This window comes from Copidosoma floridanum, unplaced genomic scaffold (assembly GCF_036245765.1).
Source record: "Copidosoma floridanum isolate Cflo_tuat_1 unplaced genomic scaffold, Cflo_Japanese_pri ptg000016l, whole genome shotgun sequence".
NCBI classification, from domain to species: domain Eukaryota; kingdom Metazoa; phylum Arthropoda; class Insecta; order Hymenoptera; family Encyrtidae; genus Copidosoma; species Copidosoma floridanum.
Window position 1 is genome coordinate 10,710,507 of NW_028321893.1, and position 24,868 is coordinate 10,735,374.

A 24,868-nucleotide genomic window follows, 5' to 3' on the forward strand; every position below is an offset into this window, starting at 1 on the left:
ATGTGATTGTGGCGCCTGTGCTTAGATGGGTGTGAGAGTGATGTGTATGCATGTCGGCCAAAAAAGTGCTACTATTTATTTAAATAACATCCATTGGCAAAAATTCTTTTTGCATTCGATTAGTAATCCAATTTTTTACAATTTGACATTTTTTAATTCATTTTATTTTGTTTTTTTCTTTCTTCATTTATTAGCCAGCGAAAATAGGAGTGCACACTTTTTTCCTTGCACTTGCTGACTCTCTCCCCCTCTCTCTCTGTGTGTCGCCACTATTGCTCTGTATCCCCCCCTCCAAAAGTGCATGCTTTTTCTTACACTTTCTAGCTGATGGGTCCCCATTCCCAACCGACCTCATACACAGAAAGTATACGGAAAGTATATTTCCCATCGCAACCCGCGATAAAGAACTTCGTTCTAAAAATCACCTTAATCACGAATGGAAAAATTATTAAAGAATAAAACAAAATAAAAATAAGTTGTTGTTCTTATACAGTTCAAAGATTTTTGTTTCAATTTTTAAAAATTAAAAAAAAATGAAAAAATTGTATGAACAATTAGTTATTTATTATAAAAGTAAGTAATTATTGATGAGTAAATACATATTTATCAACCTTTAAAAAAGCTGCACTAAAATCAGGTATAAACTACACCATAAGAGGTAATTGAATTTTTTATATCGAGACCGCTCATAGCATAGTGGTTAAGTGCCTAAGGCTAGTGTGCAGGTTCTTCAAATTGGTTAAAGAAAAAAAAAACAAAATAATAACTAAATAAAATTCCAAATGTGTGCTGTGCTGTGGTAGTGCGGCGTTGTGTTGTGGTGTGCGAAGGGGAAAAGGCGTGGGGCGGTGGCCGTTGAACAATCAGAGAGGGAGTAACGCCACTTCCATTACACATTTTTTCAAGGTCACTAATCTAAGATCGTTGATTTCCTCTTACACACAAAGCTCCTATAGAAGTATAACTTTAAAAATGGCCAGCTCAACGGCACGCAGCATGAAGCCATGTACAAAATAAGGCTAAAACAGCTACCGAGGAGTCTTTTCTGTCTTTGTTTTATGGTTGCGGGTACATATACAAATTTATGTACACGACTTCAATTTACTATTTGTGATTCATTATTTGTATTATTGATTATTTATGAGACGAATTTTCTATGAGAGAGTTATCCACCCACCCCCTTCTTTTGACGTATTGTTGTTCTTTTTTATTATTTGCAAATATGCATGTCACGGTAAAAAGCATTATACTAGCTGTCTACTTCCATAACATCCTAGTGATTAGGTCATATACAAAACACCACAGAGTTACCAGGGAAAACGTCTCACCTAGTGTAGTAGAAAGTACCACGGAGCAGAGTCTCAAACCTGAGCCTTCCAGGTGAGAAGCAAGCATTCGACCATCTTAGCCGCTGACAACTGCCAACGCTGCGTGCTATCTACTGTGAAATTATGAAATATCTGCAGCCGATATCATATTGTTGGTAGCTCTGCTTAATTTGAAGATCATACCTATGCCAGCTATACACAGGAAAAATTTGGCTTGCAGCCAACTTTATGGTAAAAACATTATCAGGCTGAAGTTGAAACTGAAGAAATCTTAATTTAAGCATTTTAAGATATGTATACCCCATTTACAGTATCAGAAGAATATTTTCACCAATATTTTTGGAGAACCTATAGCTTATTATTACATATTTTGAATTAAATTTTGTTCTGCTTTCTCAAACTTACCTCGTCATGCTCCAGCGCGACTTCATGTCTGAAGCTGGTATTGACAAGAACTTCATGAATCCAGATTCATACTATTAATAATCAACATAGACAAGATATATAAAATATAGTATAAGATAATATTTTAAATTTTAAATGTAAAAATAACTTAGCTATCGACAGATATATACAAAAGGGAAATGAACAAAAGACGCTTTAAGTAAAATTACCACATTAATTTAGGACAATATCTACAAAAGCACATGGATAATAATTATTATTTATCTTGCTGAAGCATTTAATACTTTATAAAACTTTGCAAGAGAAATGATATGATTACAAAGTTGAAGGTGATGCATGTGAGCTTGTTAAGAGTTACCTGGATAACAGATTGCACAAAATCAGAGTGACTAAAACTTAAACTAAAACTGATATAATTATTCCTACAAATGATCATTAGAGGACGTTGAAACAAAAATGAATGATTATTTTGACCAGCCAGATAACTGATGAACTGGGCAGCCATAATAATAGTAGTTCAAGCAGTTTTTGGAGCTCGGGGGATTGATAATACATGCTAACGAGTTTGAGATCTGGCATTTACTTACCTAGCTTGCGCCTCTGGAAAACTAACTTTATCGGCTCATATTTCCGACCACGATCCGATAGTTCGGAAACAAAGCAACTAAAATATCTTTATGGCTGTGTAAGTGATTGTCAGTTAAGCAAGTTCTTAGAAAATCTAACACAGCGTTCATAGCATCGCAAATATTATGTCTTTAGTAAGCACCATTTTTCGCTAGGTATTTGGCTAAGTTGCAGTCATACTTTGCACATCATTTAGTTTTTGTTATCCATAAAAAAAAAAAAAATATTGCGCACCAAGAAAGTGCAGCATTACCTCAAAAAAGTGAGTTACTACCCAAGCTAAAGGCGATGGTGGCCAACACCCAGGAGATTATGTCGTACTTTCTTTCCAAACACCATATTTTTTTTTTCCTTCATGAGAATACGACGTTTTTTTGTGATTTTAGGGAGAAATGTGCAACATAACCTGACTGGTGAATACTGCATTTACTGTTTATTAAGAAAAATATAATGGCATCCTCTGCAAAGAAATTTCCTCCCAAGCTGAAGACAAAAGGCACCCACGCAGAGAATAGCAAATGACTATTTCACCATACCTTCATTGAAGGACGCCATTCCTTTCCTGATTTCAGGAACAAAAGCATAACATTTCTTTCAGGTAAAAAAATCGCTTTCTCTGCTTATAGAAACGTATTTCACCACAAACTGCATGTTTTTCATCCAAGCCTACAGTACTAGTAAGCAGAAAATGCGAGTTGCACCAGAGGTGTGATGTTACGCTTTCCTCCTGAAATCACAGAAAAAAGTTATATTTTGACGGAGAAAAGTGAAAAATTGTATACACTACACGAGACAATAGTACGGCATTGACTCCCCAGTGCTTGCTTACGACTCGGGAGGCAATTACATGCCCGGGATAGAATGCCATACTTACGTCCTTCGCGGCATAATACACTATTTCTATAAGCAGTATATACAATTTTTCTCTTGGAAAAAATTTTGTGATTTGCTCTCTAAAGACAAGGAATGAAAGGGCACTTTTGGTGAGAATATAAGAAAAAACAATTTTTGTTTGTTTAAAAAATTTAAAAAACAAGAATTTGAAGCAGTGATTGAACATTTTTTATTCAAAAAGTACAAAAATAAAAATAATAAAAGCATTTTTGGATTCAGTTTCTGACACATCCAGCCTTGTAATTGAAATAGTTGATAAGAAGATAAATAAATTTTAACAAGCACGAACATCAAAAATCAAATATTATTTACAATGTCCCATATGCGTAAGAACTCCAGAAATGATAAAGAATAAAAATGTGCAAAATTGAGATCATAGGAGTTTTAATGGATACTGCAGTTTCCATTTTGCATGATAAATTAGATATGAATAAAATATCTGTAAGGAAGGTGCTGTATTTTCTTTTAGATAAGAACAAACGCAAAGAAGTGATCTTTTGTACAGCTCTTTTAGAGCTCTTGAACCACAACTAAGGTAAGTTTGTGTACAGATAAGTGACTAAAGATAAAACATAGAAACATGACTACACTCTCGGAATAACGAAACAATCAAAACAGTGGACTGACAAAGGTGCACAGGCTCTAAAAAAGGAAAAGACGGTGAAGTCAGCTAGAAAGATTATGGTTAGTGTGTTTTAAAATGCAAGTGATATTATCTTTACTGATAATTTGGAAAATGGACAGACAATAACTAATTGATATTATGAATCATTATTAGATTAATTAGCAAAAAAATTAAAGAAAGTTAACTTCAGATATGGAAAAAAGTATTTTTTTCTTGGATAATGCATGGGTGCACACGTGAAAAATTTTAATAGCTAAAATTGAGAAATAAAACTTTCAATTACCAGATCATATACATAACTCAATATATCTGACCCCAAATAACTTGTTAATTCCAAATTTCAAAAAATGACTTAGCGAAAGACGGCTTACGTTAAATTAGGAAATCATCACTTACACAAATGCTTATCCTTTTCTAAGAACTTATATAACTACCTTTCTATGTACCTACATCGATATCTCAATAGATAACAATTAAACATAAACAACAGATTCATTTAACTTCCAAAACTTACCTGTACTTAACCATTGGCACTAACGTCAAATTTCTATTTCTCTCCAACTACTTTCTCCAAGTTGGTACATGCGTAGTAACACAGCAATGCAGAGTCGTACGCATTTTTCGTCAGAATGACTATTAAATAAATATAAGAATAGAAAAAAATAATAACTGGTTAGCTCCAACTAAATTATATATTAACATAGAAAAACAGTATTTAAAACTTAATTATATTTTTCTAATGCGAACCAGTGAACTTAAATTTTACTGTTAAAAGAAAAATTTTAAAAATGAAAAGCCATTAGTGTTTACGAGAATTTTTAAATCATAATATTTAACGGGACAAGACCATTGGCTACAAAATATTTAAAAAAGAATACCTAATATTTTTAATCGTATAGTTTTTGAGAATATACAATTTTATGCTCTAAAAATATAAATTATGAATTTTTCCAAAGCATAATGAACTGTAAAATACTTTTTTAGGGTAGTATTTACAGTAATAAAGCTTAAAATGCAAGTTAAACAAAACATCTTCAAAACTATAAGTAACAATAAATTTATCAGAAAAAAACCACGAACGATGTCTTGCATAAGCCAATAAGCTATGTATTGCAAGAAGTTGTTGGGTATAATAATTCAGTTTTAAAACTGGATGAAGCTAAAACTAGCCCCACAAAACAGGTGTAAGGGGCCTCGGGTTTCAAAATTTTTTTTATTGCCTTATACGAGCCAAAAAACAATATAGTATATCATTGTTATTCTCCCACGCACGACTTCGATGAGTCTTCCAAGCCACGAAAGGCCGTCAGACTTGGACAATACTGAGTCATTTGTCGATACCGAACTCATGTACACGAAAAAAATCGGATAAAATTTGTAATTTTTTAAACTAAATTAAACCAAATGTAATACGTTTTTATAAGTCATAAGCACAATTTATATGAGTTTTTAAGCCTCAAAAGACCGCTAGACTTGAAAAACACTGAGTTTTTCACCGATATGTATATACGCACATACAAAAACATAAAAAAAAAATTTGTTACTTTTTTGAAATCTATTCTGCCACTTTAAAACCGAATTAAATACAGTTTTATTAATCCCATACACAATTTATGTAAGTATTTAAGGCCTACGTGTAAAAGGCCACCAGGCTTAGAAAACACTGAGTTTTCCAACGGTACGTATACACGTGTATACGAAAAAATTGAAAAAAAAGAAAAAATTTGTACTTTTTTTTTTTAATTTATTACTCCACCTTCAAAACAAATGTGATACATTTCTTTTAGTTCCACGCACAATTTTCATGACTCTTTTGAGCCATGCAAGGCTGCCAAGCTCTAAAAATTACAGAGTTTTTCTCGGAAACATATATAAGCATTTACGAGTACCAAAAAAATGTTAAATAATTGTGTACCTTATGAGCCTGTCTTAAAAGAAATATCACGTAATATTGATTATTTTATAGTTAAATGTAAGCTATCGAGCAGACAAAAATAAGCTTTCTTCTCTTTCCCGTAGTTAGGCTATTTAAGCGTATAGAAGAGGAATTAACAATTTTTGTAATCGTAAACGATTTTTTGACTGCACTACTCTAAAAATCATTAAAGTATACTGCTACATTTCTTACATATTAATGTCATATGAATTAAGGTATAGTAAAAGCAGCTGCTATAGAATAAATGCGCATTTTCCACTTAACGCTTAGAAAAGTATTTTGAAGCATCTGGACAGAAGATCGATTATTTCAAGAATTAAGCCCAATTTTCTCAATGCCTCACTCTAAAAATCATTAAAGTGTATTGCAATATGTATTAACTATAAATTTTATTCAGTTAAAGCTATGAAAAAAGCCACCAGGCTGGGATAAAAATGAATTTTTTTTATTTAAGCATAAATAATGTATGACAAGTGCACAGACAAGAACAAGTTTCTTTCATATCATATATTTATATAAATTATATAATTAAAGTGGCCCAATAGATTTATAAGAAATAATCAATTTTTTCCATTTTTTTCGTATACGCAAGTATATTTTCGACGAAAAACTTGGTATTTTCTAAATCTGACGGCTTTTTACGGCTTGGAAGATTTATCAAAGTCGTGCGTGGGCGAAGGGCAATGACACATATTGTTTTTGCTCGAATGAGGCAATAAAAAAACTTCAAGCCCCAGGGCCCCTCAGGATATATTCACCTCTGGTTAGGCTATTTCGGCGTGGGGCTAGTATCAGCTCCATCAAATATATTCATTTTCAAAACGATTTAAATTATGAAATTGTGTAAGTATATCTTACACTATATAGTTGTTAGACCAGATTTAGTCTCCAACCCCCCTCGCCTCCCTCGCCACCATCTCAAAATTTTGGAATATTTTTCTAACTCCTTTTTAAATAAGGTAAAAATCTTAATATTTCTCACTTATTTTAACCCAATAAAAAATAGCCTGTTTTATCCAGACCCTCCTCGCTCTCACACAGCCCCCCTCATAATTTTTAGGTCACTCCTCCAGGCCACCCTCAGGCTACCCGCTATGATTCAATTGTTACTATGCAACAATGATAAATTTTATATAAATGTAAGGCTTCATATTGTGACTAATATAATGTCTAAGTGAAATACTTATAAAGATTTTATTTTGGGAAGTGACCATTACCAAAATTTAAGTAATTTTCTCGATTTTTTTTTTTTTTTATGAAAATAAAGAGAGTTTTTAGCACAGACGTTGAACTGCAAAGTTTGGTTGAAATTCATGACATTTTTGTAACAATAAAATACGAAAATCTGAATTTTACTCATAGTGTTAGCAATAGCTAAAGTAATTCAAGTTTAACACTTCTTTTTTCTGGTAATAATGACAGCAATCATGATGTGTTACAACTTAATAATTTTGGCATTAAGAAAAAAATAAAAAAATCTGACAAACAAAAATTCATATAACTTACGAAAGATAAAGATACAAAATTATATAAACATAAATGAAAAAAAAAAAAAAATTTAATTCTTCAATTGTTTCACTGCTGGATAGAATGGGATGAAAAAAACTAATACTTTAGAAAAAGAAATTTGTCAAAAAAAAAAAAAAAAAAAAAAAAAAAAAAAAAAAAAAAAAAAAAAAAAAATACAGATAAAAAAAATAGACCAGGAACAAAAACTTACAGAACCATGATATTTTCTTAAAATGGGTATTTAATGCGAATTTTGTTGTGAAAAATTGTGGAAAACAGAAAAAATAAGTTAAATTGTTGTAAACGTGGAAGAGTTATAGTACCTGCTCTAAGTCAGTACAGCCATAAATTGAAGCAAATGTTACTTTATGATAAAGATTTTAGATACTTAATTAGACATTATTATGATCTAGTTTAAGATAGTTTCGCAAAAAAAATTAGATACGTGAATATTCCAGAATATTACTGTTTCAATTCAGCGGTAAAATCGTGGGTTAGAAGAAAAAATAGGGCGACTAAATGTAATGTCACCTAAGTACTCCAAGCGTTTTTTTTTCTTTTAGTTAATTTTAAATCGGGCGAGTGGAGTTTTTAGATTTTAAAGTTTTAAATAAGTCTTAGGAGTTGGCGCGCAAAACTCGCAGGGAACTACGCCTTACTAAAATATATTTGTATTTGTGTTAAGTTTTTTAACTTACTGATTCATTTTAAATAATTAGTTTTGTAATATATAAACATTAAGTTAGAACATGAAAACATATTTATAAAAATAATAGTTTTTAAATAATATAAAGTTTTCATTACATGAGAACTTTTCCTATTGTATGTTGCGCATTATCTAGAATGATGACAAAAGGGTAAATTTGATTGAAATATTTTTGATATTTCAATGAAGAGGGTAAGATTTTTTCATCATTTCGTGGTAAATATGACTACGGGCGAAGTCTGCAGTTTAAATATTTTATAAAATTATTTACTGTTTTTTGATTGAGTATCAAAATATTGTGTGATGTCATTATACATATTAAAGAATAAAATTATTAACCTTTTTGAGAACTTGAGAAAAAAAAATCATTGCTCCATAGCACTACCTCAAGGGTGGTGTGGAAATAAGCTAGTAAATAATATGGATAAAATAATTATAAATCGAGTGGTGGAACTTGGCTGAAGACGGCTAAAACAAACATAATAGTAATTTAACTGAAAATATAACTAATGTAATAATATAACTAATGTAATTTTGCCTTATTTAGAAATGCGGCTGAAGGGTGGCCAAAGGGAGTACTTTTAAATTTTGAGGGGGGTTTACTGTGTTGTAAAATTGTGAGGAGGGCTAAACAAAACTTAACCCAATAAAAGTAAGGTAAAAACTGATATAACTTGTGCCTTACTAAGAGTGGGACTGAGGGGGAGTTAGAAAATAAGCAGAGGGGGTTCTTTAAAATCAAGCGGGGGCTGAGGGGTTTTGGAGGGGTGGGGGGGCAAAACAAAAATTGAACTTAACAAGAATATTGCCAAAACTGATGGAATTTTACATCAATCAAGACACTATAGTTAATGTTTTGAGCAGGCTTATTTATTTGCGCGTGTATGTAAACAAATTACGTTGCACTTATACATACATACGCATTTTTCTCTATGAGAAGAGAGTTTAACCTACTGTTAAAATTCAAACTTGGTGCTTCTATTATTAAGAGCAAAGTGCATTAAAAGGCAAACAAGAAATAGTAGGACAAAGGGAGGGAATTGTTTTGTCCTCAATGCGTGGCATAAAGAAAATGCGTATGCATATCGGTGTAATACAATTGGCACACATACACACGCAAATAAATAATTCTATTTAAAACATTGAGTAAAATGTCTTGATCGATGTTTTTCATATAAATAAATGAGCAAGTGCTTTTAGGAGATGAGATTAATTGATGGAATTTTACCTTATTTAGAAAGGGGCTGAGGGCAGAGGAGAGGGGATGTGTGGAATGACTCTTCTAAGCCACTATACAATCTAGGAAGATGTATATATAATTTTTTGTATAGGTTTAAAAATAGTTCTATAATGACTCACAGTACATAATATTTACTGCTGAATTTTAGATGAGTCTACATCTGGTAAGATGTTCTATAATCAAATCACCTGTTTATAAACTCGAATGAACTTCGTCGTTTATTATATTTGATTTTATTTTATGAGGTAATACTTTTAACGCACTATTACAAAGAGGACAACTACTAGTATAATGACATAGTTTTTCGTCATTCTGGCTTCTATGTTTGAAGAAACATGGCATTATTTCCGTTGTCAAAATTGTGTAAGTCAATAAGAGCCTATGCCAAACGAGTGCTTAACAACGATATTCAAACGTCTCGTTCTCATTATTCGATCATATAAGCACATCTGAAATTTTGCTCACAAATGTATAAAAGCTTCTTAAACAACCTATCCAAGCACCACTTAGATAGCCCAGTTTTGCATTAACCACTTTAAGAAGTTCATTTGCTTGATTTTCGATATTAACTTTTAACAGATGCTGATAAGCAAAACTGAGTTTGAACCAATAATGAAAAGCAGGGTCGAGAATTTAAACATGACATTGATTGTACATGTATACATACGTATGTGTTTACATGTCTTACTATGATATGCAGTTATTAGGGTTGGATTTATTATAATTCCCTTCACAGCCCCTAAGAACCCCTCAGAATTTACATGAAATAATAAATAATTATGACGTTTCTCTTTATTTAAACCTTATAAAATTTTTGTTCAACTCACTCCTCCAAACCCCAATACCCCCTTTAGCTCATGACTTACCATTTAGGACTATAATCAGCAGTCTTCACATCTTATTTATTATTAGATGATCCACTTCTATTTTGGTCATTTATTCATGAGACAAGTATATTGATTATATGCTCATCAGAAGTAAGACTTATTAATTAGCAATTCAAATCATTAGTTTCATATCAAATTAAATTTGTTTTATTAACTTCTACAAAGCTTTAGCACAATGTCTGTTGTTTGTCAAGTGTTTCTTAACTTTTTATGCGTTTATAGAGCATATGACGCACAACAAATATTTCTGACTCAGCACAGAAACAGTTAGTGTAAGTAATCATGTTCTTATAGTATATTTATTTCAGTTTTGACGATTTCAGTCTCTTCTTTTCTAGAAAATGAAAATGAAAAATGATAAATGTATTATTATACACTTGCTTATTAAAAATGTATCACTTCCTTTTTGAGTTATAGTAAAGTTAGCGATGATACCCCTAATGCTACGTGTTGAATTCATGAAACTTTGACACAGATTTTTGCAGAAATTATACTAATGACTATATTGTTTATTTTAACAGTTATGGTGTTCCTTGCCCTGTATACTATTTTTATTTGATAATTTTTGGTTAATCTTTTCGGGAAAATTTTAAAATAAAAAATACAACACACTTTATGTACAGCGAAGTTTCATTAACTAAAGTATGAAACTCTTGAGGCTTTATAAACAAGTTGAACGTTCATTTGTTTTGGATTGAATATGCTGTTTTTTTTCATTCAGTTTATTTCACTTTAAATGTTAACAAATATTTGCTTGTTAAGTAACGTTTTTCATTTATTTTACAGATATTCTTAGCTATAATTAAATTTAATTTTCAAAAAACGAATAGAATTTGTCTTTAGGATTGAAATTCACTTAGAAGTAAATTTTACTATTTTGATCCTAGTGACAAAAACAACTTCAAGTTCCCCGAAAAATCACTGCAAAATTATTAACAAAAAGTTTTCTAATTCGCATATTTAATTACTTAGATTATTAGAGCGTTGTTGGATCAGTGGGAAGCGTGCTTGTTACTAATAAAACTCTGTTCTAGGGATCACGGGTTCAATTCCCGGTGAATGCAGATTTTTTCAAAAACTGTTTTCACCGGGAAAAAGTTCCTATGTAACCCCGGCAGTTTTGGGGCAGGTTTTTCTGTGTAATTTTGGTTAAGAGTAATTCCAGGATTTTTTCCTTGCCACACAGGTCTTCAGGTCTGGGCAAATATGAAACGGTGTTAGGGCTACAGGTAGGGAATAGCGGATCCGATGCACCAGGCAGGGATCGCTGGCCTTACCAGCGAGAACTGGTCCCTGAAACACGGGGCTTCTCCAGAGATACTAATTAGCATGGATCCGATGCTTCGACAGAGAGCGTCAGCTTAACCAGCGAGGAGTAGACGTCCTGAAATATGGAGTTCTCTCCATGGAAAGGCTACACAGTGACGAGTGGACCTGATGAACCATTGGTGCAGAGAGTGTCAGCTTACCTGGCAAGGGTTTTACCAGAGATACTCGCACTGTGCCCATGAATTAGGTATGATATTGATATAAGGGTTGGAAATGGGTAAGGCAATAACACCCCCACACATAAGTGGTGAGTGAGTGGTCCTAGCGACAAGGCTAGTAGGCTGTCGCGGTAACCCGGAAAAAAAATTACTTGGATTATCCATACTACTTCTAGTTATATTTACAATATCGAATTGTCAAAGCAATAAACGTTTAAGTTGTTATTAATAAAAGAATTTCTTTGTGGATCCAGATTTAATCAAGCATTTATGTAAAAAGTTTTGGATTAAAGTCAGACAGAAAAAAACTTATATATTACTAATTATCTAAGTATACATTCATACACTTATGGACCCATAAACATCTTTTTTTATTTTATCAATACGATAAAACACTTTTTGTAAGAAATTCAATAATTTTTCAGATTTTTTAATGTGAGATATCGTAAAACGTCAGTTAAAAAAATGTTTGAACCGACCATTTAGTGATCGCATCAATTAAAATAAATAAAAATAATTTTTGATTGAACAGAAATTTTTTTTGCAGTAATACGTACGTAACAAATAAATTAGAGCTTATAATAAGTGATTGAGGAAATCCTGAGATGTATGAGATTTGTACGAAATACACTTATGCATATATCAACTCAGGCATAACTTCATATATTTAAAATAAATAAATTTTTTTATTAAACATTTTTTGGAGATAATTTGATAATTTTTAAGATTCATACATATTTAAATATTAAAAAACGATGAAAAAAAGGCTAAAAGTCAAGTTTCTTTTTCCAAGCCGATGAAGTAGAACCAACTAAAATTTAATAAATCGAAGGAAAAATTTTTATTTAGCAATTTTAGGTGACATGAAATTAAGAGAATACGGTAATATTTAATTATTCCAGGGAATCCTTACATACAAGTTTTTGTATATGATGGTGTAGTGCCCTTATATCAGTTACTTTACTTAGTTAAATTCAAATCATTACTTACATTTACACATGCACAGAGAAATGCCTTAGCCAGGGTAAGCTACTTCGATTAACTTAATGGAACACATTTATACTATATTATTTCAATAGTGATTTTTTATTTATAACATAGCTTTTTTAATTAGAAGTTAGGATAACATGAAAATTAATTTTTCTAACTTATCACACACAGTACTTTAACATAACTAAGAAAACCTCGAAAAATTCCAAAAAAAGAACATTACAATTGTAAATACATCGGATGCATGTTTTGTTACTAAAAATTAAGGGGACACAATCACATTTACATAGACTGACACAGAGATAAGCAAAATACACCTTTTTTTTTAAAGGTAAAAAAAATTTTAACGTAATGATTTAACAAGATACATAAATAATAAACACAAACATTTTTTTTATGCTACTTATGACTTAACCCAAAGTATTATTAGTATTTATTTATAATAAATTAAACTTGTATAATAACTTTTATTTTTAAACGTTAAAAAAACAGCTCGGATCATATTTAATTAATAAGATAGCGAGATTTAAGGTATGTAAGAATTGAAAAAATTACTAAAAAAAAACAGTATATTATGATTTAAGTGAATCAACTTACTTTTTTTTTAAATTCTTAATTAATCAAATTTTTATAATACTATAATAGAATTGTTACAAAATTTGGATGTCATTATTATTATTAAACTTTCAATTTTCCTCCATCTAAAAAAATACTCTTAATTGTTTTTTTTAAATAAGAAACACGTTTCTTTACATCATTTTTGTCAAAACTATTTTTAACCAAATTCTAATATACACTAATAAATTAACTACTTTAAGTGAATGGCTTTGTCATTAAGGAAAAACTGTTGTGTGTCTAACCTTATCTCCATTTAACTTGAATCACCACCATTAAAATATTTAAAAAATACAGGATGTGTTGTATTTTTCTTACGAATATCGTCTTTCAATAATATGCAGTCTTGCAGTCACTGTCATTGTCAGTATTACTAAAAATATCTTTAATAATATCTTTTATACTTTGAGGTCATATGCAACTTTTCACATTTTTGAAACAATTTAAGTTCTACACCAAAAACTTATTATAAGGCACCATCACAGAACAATCGAATGAAACAAAAATAAGTACTACATTATTTCGAACTTATTGTTTTTAATTTTCTTTAGAAACAAAAATTAATACTTAAATGAAAAATAATACTGTATTCACGATACCTTGCGGTAAATATCTCGGTGTTGTTTGTTTTGTTTTTTTTTTGAGAAAAAATTATTAATTTATTGTAGTAACTATTTAGTTGAAAAGACATAAATAATATTAAATGATTATTTAAAAAAATTATTTTTGATTTAACTTTTACCTTCTATTCTTGCTATTGAATTTTTCTACGAATAGTTGGAAAAAAATTTAAAAAAACATTGAACACAACAGATAAAATGTTAAGGTATATTTTAGAATCAAAATATTAACAAGCCTAACCACAATATACAATAAAATTATAATTACATTATTAATTCAGACATTTAAAGTCTATAAATAAGTTTTAAATAAATAAATAAATAAATGAAAAAATTATTTAGTAATTACATCTACGTATGACTAGTTGATAAGCACGTTAGTAATAGTGAATTGGTAAACAAATGCTGACTATTTTGGCACAAAAAGCGAATGAAAGGAATGTAAAACAGAGATTTAGCATTATCATCAACAAAATGTGACAGCAACTAAGGTGACTCGTTTTTTTAATAATTCATAGTTGACATAAGTTCACAAAAAAAAACATTTTAAGATCTTGTACTACATTCGGGTCATTACTCCTTAACTCATTGCTTAAAGCATTAGCAGGTTTTGAATTATTTTCATTACTGAAAAAAGATTTTAAATTTCCATGGATGCCATTGTGTGAGACTTTTACTCCTAATAACTCACTTTGTAATAACTACGTTTGGTGACTTACGTGACATTCAAAAAAGAAAAAAGTCTTAGAGTTGACAATTACCTAGAATGCGGTGAATATTGACATAAAGAGAGAGCTATCTAGCTAATTCAAAAAAATTTTTTGGTTTAAGTTTAATAAGAAATTTAAAAGTCGTTATTTTGAAATTTCAAAACTGAACGTATCTTGTACAACTGTTGCAGAAATCATTAGAAATCGAATAAAGCCAATATTAGAACTCAACTAGAATGTTTGTGCAACTTTTTTTGGTAACCAAAGTGAATGTATGACATATACATTTTAATGAAATAACGTTAAGGACTGTTTTCTTCAATAAAGTATAGAAAGAATTTTTTGAACTCGTGATAATACTAGCAAAAATCTTTAATTTTTAAAAGTATCTAATCCTCTCCTCATTCGCAGACATTGAAAACATTACAAGTAAACTGACGCATTTGTACCCATTTATATAAGGATAAGATCGTCAACAAGCTGAACAAGCACGTAATGTTCAAGTGAAAATAAAGCGGTTAGTAACACAAATTCTGTGATTAGCAAATTATTTCCCTTTTGACTTACAACAGAAATATTCTTCTTCTTTTTAGCATCGTTAACATAGCCATTACGAGTTTATGTTTTAGTGTGCCTGATGAAATTTTTTTTATTGCAGCATGTGATATTTACATCGCAAAAAAATCAGTGAGCATGTTTTCTGAGATTCAATTCATTTTCAGAAAGCCAGTGTTTCAATTTAAGCTCTTGCAATCACTTATTAATAAAAATATGTATTTTGTGGGTTTTTGTTGGTATGACAATGTAAGTGCCTCTTTTTGGTTTCCTTTTTAATGAATTTTAGTTCATTGGAAAGCAATCTTATCTATTTGATATCGTGGTTAAAGTACTTTCAAATTATATATTAATTAGAAGATTAAGGAGAATAAAATTTAATTTTATGTAACTCATTTACACTGTTATTTAGAAAAAAAAGAAAAAAGAAAATTCATTAAAAATTTTATACTACCTTACTTATTACCTTTTGTACTACCTTACAGTGCTTTTGCAGACTGCTACTATTTATGCCTACACTGTGCAGTAGCACATCTAAATTTTAGTTGTCCCGCGCGCCAGGTACTTTGGGTGCGCCGCGCGCCCAAAACAGGCATGCGGCGCGACCAAGAAAGTAAGTGCACAGCGTGACTGTATTCGGTGGCGCCGGGCGACCAACTTTTTTCCAGTATACTAATTATTTCTAATTAGGGCCTTAAACTTTATAGTTCTGTACGGATCAAAATGTGGTATTTTTGATACAAAAATAATAGTTGTATAATAGTGGAGTCAGTTTATTTATCAGTGAGCTCATATAACATGATTTGTAATAGAATAATTTTTTCTTTAAAAACAAACGTACCATGAGATGATGTAAAAACGGTGTAATGTTTTTCAGTTGCATGGATATTTTTCTTTATTTCTGGAAAAAACGATTACGAAATAATGGGCTCATAGTATTAAACTTAAAATATAAATAGTAAAAAAAATCTTCCACTATAAATTTATATGTATATTGAGCATTGAAATAAAATAAAAAAAACCTGATTGTACGCTTGTGTGAGAAGTTTTGGTTCTTAGCATCACTTGCAGGGTCAGGAATAATTAAGGTCTGTGGACCGGTACATGTAAAACGTGGGGAAGAGGGTGTGAATTGAAAAAATAAAGAAACCAAGTACAAGTAGCACTCCGGGAGTGCAGGCAGAAGTGAAAACTTGAACTTATGGCGCGTTGGGCACGTTTTTGAGTGAGCATTTTTAGGTGCGCTCGCGACATGAGAAATTGTACATAAAAATATAAAGATAAAAAACTCTCAATCTCGTCTGTCGCGAGGGCACGAACGAATGCCCATGCAAAGACTGTGTATCAGCGTTGGTCTGAGCATTATTCCACGCTCACAGTTCATGCTTGATCGCACATAGCGCCGCTGACTGGATCCCACCGAGAACTACTTCGCGTGAGAATTTGAATTCAAAATCGTATGATTTTTTCAACAGACAGTAGGCACGGAAATTCAAATTCGAAAGAATTCTTGGTATACTATTTATGTATGTAATCATGTGGCGTCTTACATCTCTCGCGCTTCAGGCTCTACTCGCTAGGTGGCTAAGCCCCTGATATTCGCTCCCGTCAAGCGGCGAAATTCTCGCACGATTCATATATAAACGCGATCGAGTCACTCTAAGCCCACACCTCTTCTGTGTCTAAGGCAGGGAGCACGTCATCAGCCTTACTGATGAGTACTGGCGTGCTCTCGGGACGAAACACCTTTTGTCTCTTATAGGCGACCTCTTGATCTCTATAATCATACAACATTATCCAATATTTTTAGGCATTAATTAGCCAATACGTACAAAGATTTCTTTCGAATTTGAATTTCTGCGCCTACTGTCTGCTGAAAAAGTCATACGATTTTGAATTTGAATTCTCGCGCCAAGTAGTTCGCGGTGAGATCCAGGCAGTGGCGCTATGTGCGATCAAGCATGAACTGTGAGCGTGGAATAATGCTCAGACCAAGAGACCAACGCTGCTGCGTATAGCATGCAGCGCTCTCGCATACCTATACACTCTGAGTATACATATAGGTATGTAATCTCGTCTGTCGCGAGAGCACGAACGAACGAATCTCGTCTGTCGCGAGAACGGCTGAAAATGCTCACCCACAAAAGTGCCCAACGCGCCATAAGAAGTTTTCACTTCAAAAAAACTGTGTGCTTTTTTCTTATTTTAGGGCGGGCGTCAAGAGCCTGTAGGTATCTGTGGGGATCATTGTATGGAGACCAAATAAAAAGTGTAGAGAGCGTAGAGGGGTGGCAAGGGGTTGGAAAGAAGATTCATGTTACACAATCACAAAATAAATAAACTTAAAATATTTTGACCCTAATAAATGATCAAATTAAGATATTGAGAAGTCGAAAGTGGGGGGACATCGAGTGGTGTGGAGGACTATGACTCTTGACTCACACAGATTCATGACGTAGTACAGAAAGATATGGAGGTATGTTTTATATTGGTACGTCAGTTAAAATATTTTATGCTCAAAAATTAAAAAAAATTTTGAATCATACGAAAAGAAATAAGTTTATTATTTTAAAAATATTTGAGGGTGGGCGTGCCTGTATGTATGCACATGTACGTAATTACCTCAGGACTTTTTAACCAGATTTTGAAAATGCTTGGCCTATTTATTTTATTGAATAATGTTCATCATCGATATTTAGAAAAAAAAATTCTATTTGACAATCAAATTCTCTTTAATTCAAATTTGTCTATTTCAAAAATTATCTGTTTTCTTTTCGTTGTTTCAGGATATTTGAAACTGTATAATTTGGAAGAACGTTCATTATTATACAAAAAATATCATTTAGGATGGCTAGGAGTGACAGAAAACATAGAAAAATCTCTCGTAACCCCACGTAGCAGTATCCCTCTTACTACGTGACTGCTGACGTAGCCAATACACTCAATGTTTTGCGTGTGTATTACATTGTTTATGTTATTATTAATCTGTACTACTATATGACACAAAATTTTGCTAACTAAGTCTATCGGTTTTTATAACGTCGTCAGATTTTTCCAAATTATTAATCTATATGAGAAAATTAATTCAGGTTCACTCTCATAAGAACTCACGTATAAATTTTATGATAATGTGCACGTGAATTTTCGTCTATACATTTTCATTCAATTGAATGATTTTTTGAAGTATCATTTTGTTTTAATGGTACAAAACTTTCGAATGTCAGTTTTTATTTATTTCTAAGATATACAAGTCTTTATTTTTGGCAAAAATTTTCAAGAAGATGCTGCTCTTTGTGAGAACTCATGTCACAACCACACTTTTTAGCAAGCCATAATTCTGACGATAATTATTTTACAAATGAAAAGAGTCTATCTAAATAGCACGTTTATTTTATCCAGTGACTAAGCTTTTAGTTTTGTATGTTTGTGTAAGTTAAAAGATTTTCTGTGTAAATGTAAGAAGTATGTTTAAGTAGAGTCACCAGAATTCGATTGTTTTTGGCGTTAAAGACAAACAAGCCATGCTTAAATGTTTATACTAATTTAAAAAATATTTGGGTACACGCTTAATCCTTCTGACTTCATTCACTCACAAAACTAGTATAAATGACACTCGGTTTCAGTGAATTGAATAAACATTAAAAGAGCACAGTTAACTTACGATCAACTGATTAGATAGTAACGAAAATTATCATACCGATATTCAGAGTTTTTTTTAAATATTATACCAACAAGTTTCTCTTCTACGTATAATATTACTATAAACGAAAAGTATGGAATAGAAAGAAATCTCAAAAAAAGGGGATTAAAATGCACGTTAAGTAAAGAATCTGTAAAAACATGATTTTAGAAAAAAAATTCAAAGACGTAAATGTACCACATGTTACTTATCGTGACTTTGACATGTTTATTATTAAACTTAAATCTAGTAACAACAACAGTAAAACAATGAGGTTTATAGAGTTAAAGACGATAGGTAACTACACGAAATAATTTTAAAAATAACATAGGCCTAGCAAGTCATAACTAGGCCCTGAAATCAGCAACAAACAACATCTGTAGTCATTTTAAAATGCAAAGATGATAAACGTCTGAGTTCAGAAATCACTTGAGCCACAAGCCCCAAACCCCTCAAGCCCTAACAAGGTCACAGTATGAAGGGATAATGAACACATGTACAAACGTTACGCTAGAATTAAAGAAAGCTGAACTGTACAATAAGTAACTTATCTCTTTCCTTCGATAGTTTCTTTTCTAAAACATGCATAAATAGTCGTAAACACGAAATGTAAGTATTAAGTCAATTATATCAATTATTAACAAGCATGTTTAATGCATGAATACTTAATTACATCTTTCTATAATACAAACCACAAACTTGGAAAGTGAAGCTATTCAAGTTTCATTTGATTACCACATGAATTATTATTATTCGTTAGGCATACATGTAAACTACATATTGCATGCATATGTAGTCAAAAGTTCAGAATGAAGTAAATCCAAGCGAAAAGGATTGAACACATTGTTTTCTTAATCTCTAGCTAAACTTAACAATACATTGCTCGTAGGCAACAATACAAAAAAATATAGGCATAGATTGAACACTTATTTATATACGAACGTGTTCATGTTAAGTGTAGTAACGTATATACGTACATAAAAAATTGTATAATTATGTAACACTTAAATAGTTTTACTTTACAAACATGTCGTGTTCCAGACTTTTTTTAAGAAAAAAAGCTAAATTTATTCATCAATTAAAACCTTGATTATTATGTGTGGAAAGCAAATTCTAACGCCAAATAATAAACCACCGATGCACAACACGGAATAAATAAATTTGGCTTACAAAATTTGATGCCACGGTTTTAGTACCACCTGTTCTTCCATGGTAGCTACTATTTAAGTATATAATTTATGAGACTAAATACATATTTAGGTACGTAAATGAATAGTAAAAGTCTCTAACTTTACTGTAGCAGTTTGTCTCATAATGTAATTTAAAATAATAAATTTTAGTAGGCTCCTACGCCTAGAATTGTGGCTATAAGATGCTTGTTATCACAGTTACATTGAACTAATTAATACTAAGACTTCCGTCGTGTAGTTGTACGAAAACATTATAATCTAAGAGTTAAAATTTCAATTAACAGAAGTGAATCTTGAATTATAAAAATTGAAATAATTTTTCAATATTTTAGTATGCATTTATTTTTCAAAAAAGTGCATAAAAATTTTTAAATCAGACCACTAATACAAAAAATTTGAGATACTATTCACGAAAAATTACTGAATTTCAATGCACTGCAGCAAGTGTCTTAGCCTTTTTTTACGGAATCGTTTGTACCTCAAAAAGTTTTTAAAAATTTTTGGACTGTAAAGCGATAATTTATTTCAAATGTCACAAGTTTTAATGCATACAGTCGATTGTAACGAAAACATAATATAAATTGTAATTTTTTCTACACAAATTTCAAAAAAATTATGCTTTTTGTGCTGTTTCTCTGAAACTTCCTCATACTTTATCTAAAAAATACATGTACAGAAAGTTTTTCTCAAAAAATTACTAACAAGTTTTTTAACAAAGTTTTGTTGCAGAATTTGAAGCTTATTGCCATTGTTAAAACGTTTTTATTCGAACGATTATGACCTAACGTGCTGCTACACAACAAAGTGTAATGTTTTGTGTAGTATTGAAACTAAAAATTTTTAATGCAACATTTCGATCTGGAATATTTAACAAATTTTTTTGAACCAATAAAACATAATGGAACTAGGAGAAATTTGATATTTTTAATTATTTATGATGCAGCCTTACTAATGGAAGTTCTTATTTTTCGACAATGATTTTTTTTTGTATAATTCCATGACTTAACAACTTCTGGCAAAAACTATAAGAAAGTAGATAGTCTGTACGACTTCCATGAATTTTTTGGGCTTGACTTATTGATTGATTCTAAAAACTTAAACCTAACTGTAGTAATACTTTTTAGGCAACGTCCTACCAGCAAGAATCTACTTTAGTAACGAAATCAATACATACGTTAAATACTGTAATCAACAAATATTTTGATTTTTTTTGGTATTATTAGAAACTATATTATCTGTAACTGTACAAACATATTTTATAATACATTTATAGAAAAAAGGCCTTAAACATATGTATATTCTAAAAAAAAGACTCTTAAATATCTATGTATATAATGTACATCAATGGCGAAACATTCCTAGAAATAATTTTGAAAATTGCAGTTTGGGACAGTCAAAAAATATGTTTTATGAAACTAAGACAAAAAAAAACCCCCTGAATACGTTGATAAAACCGTTGATTTGTGGGACTGATAATTTTTCTATAAATATAGTTAGTAGCCAGTATCCTGTTTCATATGTTTTTTTTAATACTAGATTCCTATTTTTAATTTTTGAGCTTCTGGGCAGCTCCCAAGCCTTTCTTCATATTCTCTATCGCAGATAAGGCGGAAACAAGTAGAAAAATACATAAAGATACCTTACTGTGGCACCAGCGAGTAAAAATACTATTTAAAAAACCATGATATTAACCATCGTAAGACTAATACAGTTTAATATGTAGCGATAACTCAGAAAATTTAAAAAATTAAAACGATTCACATGAGAATGACAATTATAATTATTTAACTAACTTAGCTGTTTTCATTGGTTTCAGCAGAAAACTTTTCTCCAACTGCTGAATTTTTCGGGTTACAATCGATTTTCCCGGTGGTGCCGAGACTTCTTTTATTGTAGTCACAGTAGCAACTGGTGGACATGATTCATCTTCAGCTTCAAGTTCTAAGGAAACAAAAACAATAGTAACAAAAAAAATAAATAGAAGTATAAGAAAAATATTGGTAGCGGTAGTAAGAATTTGTATAATGGTAAATGTTTTTAAGTGACTTTTACAAAACTAATCGTAATGCTTATTAGATTAATATTATAATAATAATAATAATAATAATAATAATAATAATAATAATAATAATAATAACAATACAAACTACAGAATTATTGCCCTATCAGAAAGACTCATTATTATCGTACATTCGGGGGGGGGGCTCAGACCAAATTAAAAGAACTACGGCTCAACTATCTTTTTTGGAAGTTCTCAGTAATGATTATAAGAAGCTTACCTAACAACCAGAATACGTTTCATTACGTGGAGGCTATAACCAGGTTCGGAGACTACGGATTTTTCTTGGAAATACTCGGAAAAAGAAGTTTTGCAAGAAGGCTTTGGTGGGGTTAAATAAGAAAATTAATAATTGAACTTAAAAATTAAAACAATTTGTATTTACCAGTGTAAAAGTAACCTAACCGTTATCAAAGAGGAAAAATAACGCAAAAGTATGTAATTCTAGACCAAAGAGAAAATAGTATCGAAACAAAAACAAATCGATCGTCTCTTGTCACTAATTTGCATAACAGCAACTTCATTATAGTCTAGAACAAATTGAATCCACATTGCAAACAGGATTTTCATCCCAAAAAGTGAGCTTATATACGACCAATACACAAGCTAGAAGATTATGGAATTTCCCGAAAAGGAAATAAAATGGCGCCACTAAGATCTAATGGTATCTGTAAACTAAAACATCAACTTTTAACTAAGATAAAATACTATGCAACAGTACAATTTCTTACTGGTCAATAACTTAATACATTTAAATGTACATATATGTTATTTTTTCGACTACTAGGCGTAATAATGCTTTCTGTATAAATCAACAAAGTCTAAATATTCCAAACGATATACACATAATAAATACTTAAATTAAACTATAAATTTTATTAGTCTTATTACGTAAGTCAACCTTTCAAATGATATACAAGTTCCTTGCACATTTATTTATCAGTTCATTATTCTATAGTTACTAAAGCATTCTATTTTTGAGTAAAAAGCGAATACTTAGGTCATTGGACGATCAATGTCAATCAATCGTTATGAAAGTATACATATATTGTATATATATCTAATTGTAAAACCTAATTTACTACAAAAATTGCTGATTTATTATCAAACTCATGCTTGAACCCCCTAACAAAAGAAAATTTTCTTAACAGTCACAAAAATTTTCATGTAGCCCTGAAGATAAATAACACGAGATGCAATACAATGCTCGCTAGAACTCTGCAGTGTATTGTCTAAGTACGAAACATTCATCAAAATAGGTATTTGATTTATTGACGAAAAAGGTATCAGAAACATCAATTTCAGTAAGTAGCCCTTAAAAGATAGAGCTACACTCTAGACTTGAATTTTATCTTTAGAAAACTTTGTAAAGCAGTTGTGTAATGATTGGTTTAACTAAAATGAGCAAAAGCAAGTCTTCATTAATATATGTACATATATCTTCCTATATTATATAGTTAACTCAGTGGGGCATTCCACACAAACCCCCACCGCCCCCCATTTGCCCCCTACCGCCCCCCACCTACCCTCCACAAAATAAGGTAAAAATCCGTTATTTTCTTGCTTATTTTGACATGTTGTAGTTTTTCTCAAAACCCCCCACAGCCCCCCCACACATTTTTTCATGGCCCCCCACCGCCCCCCACAAAATATTATATGAATAGTATAGATGTATGGTATGAGTCTTTATTCAAGCCAGGGGGTTCAACCACGTATGACTTCATGGGATAATAACAATGTATGTTTTAATATTAAATCAAATAGTTACAGATTACTGCACAATACTATAATCAGCTAAACTTAAATACAATCAATTGTACTTCGATTTACTGGATCCCTTGGTTTCTTTGTAAGCATAAAGTTTTTGGTGGGCTGACTTTTTTTGTTAGCATTTTGTAACGTTGCATTTTGCCAGCCCTGTCAATGTGTTATTGGGGGTTGTTGCGCAAAACATCATTATTCATAAAACTAAGAACGTTTAAAAACCAATTTATATAGAGTTAACAATATTTTGAAACAAAATAATGTATACACATATATTGGTGCGCATAATTATTATATCATCATCACTGATATAGTCCTTTAATACACAATTCTTCTTTTTACGTACATAAACTTAAATAAAATTTAGAGTATCATTAATATAAATAATGTAAGTTTCGCATCAGTTTATGAGTCATCTTATTAAGCCTGATTAAACAACGAAGACTTACGTCCTTTTCGATTCTGTTTTAAATTAATGCTAAAATTGGTACAATAGATGAACGCGATATACATTCATGATATGTATTATTAATTAATAAATTTTACCTATACATGAAAAAATAATAATTCAATCATGTTAATAATATTAGATACATTATTATATTAAAAAATTTCTTTCTAAACTATAATTTTAATCTCTTAACTGTTTCCTCTATCGACTTAACAAAAATTCCATTTTTATTTTTGCATCTTAATAAAGCCACGTATAATTGACCATGAGAAAATAAAGGTTTATATAAGTATAATCCCACATTACCGAAACTTTGACCTTGAGACTTATTTATAGTCATAGCAAATGCTACAACTAATGGGAATTGTTTTCTATATAAAATAAAAGGTAATGATGAAGTATTTCCAGTACTTAATGTAATTCTTGGAATGAAAACTTTATTACCAATTTTTTCTCCCGTTACTATTTCACCTTCTACGTTATACTTCAGTATTTTAGTAATTCGCAATCGTGTACCGTTACATAATCCGTCTGATATACTCAAATTTCGAATTAACATTACTATTGTACCAATTTTTAATTTAAGTTCAT

General features: G+C 30.9%; 1 protein-coding gene across 4 annotated transcripts in view; it reads right to left on the reverse strand.

Moving 5' to 3' along the window:
• LOC106645143 (uncharacterized) overlaps nt 1-24,868 on the reverse strand; it is a 420,078-nt gene that overhangs the window by 244,212 nt on the left and 150,998 nt on the right. For all 4 annotated transcript variants that reach the window (XM_089592349.1, XM_089592350.1, XM_089592346.1 and 1 more), the window contains one exon: nt 21,797-21,944. In XM_089592349.1, coding sequence (XP_089448475.1) covers nt 21,797-21,944 — 148 coding nt within the window. The remainder of the gene's footprint in view (nt 1-21,796; nt 21,945-24,868) is intronic.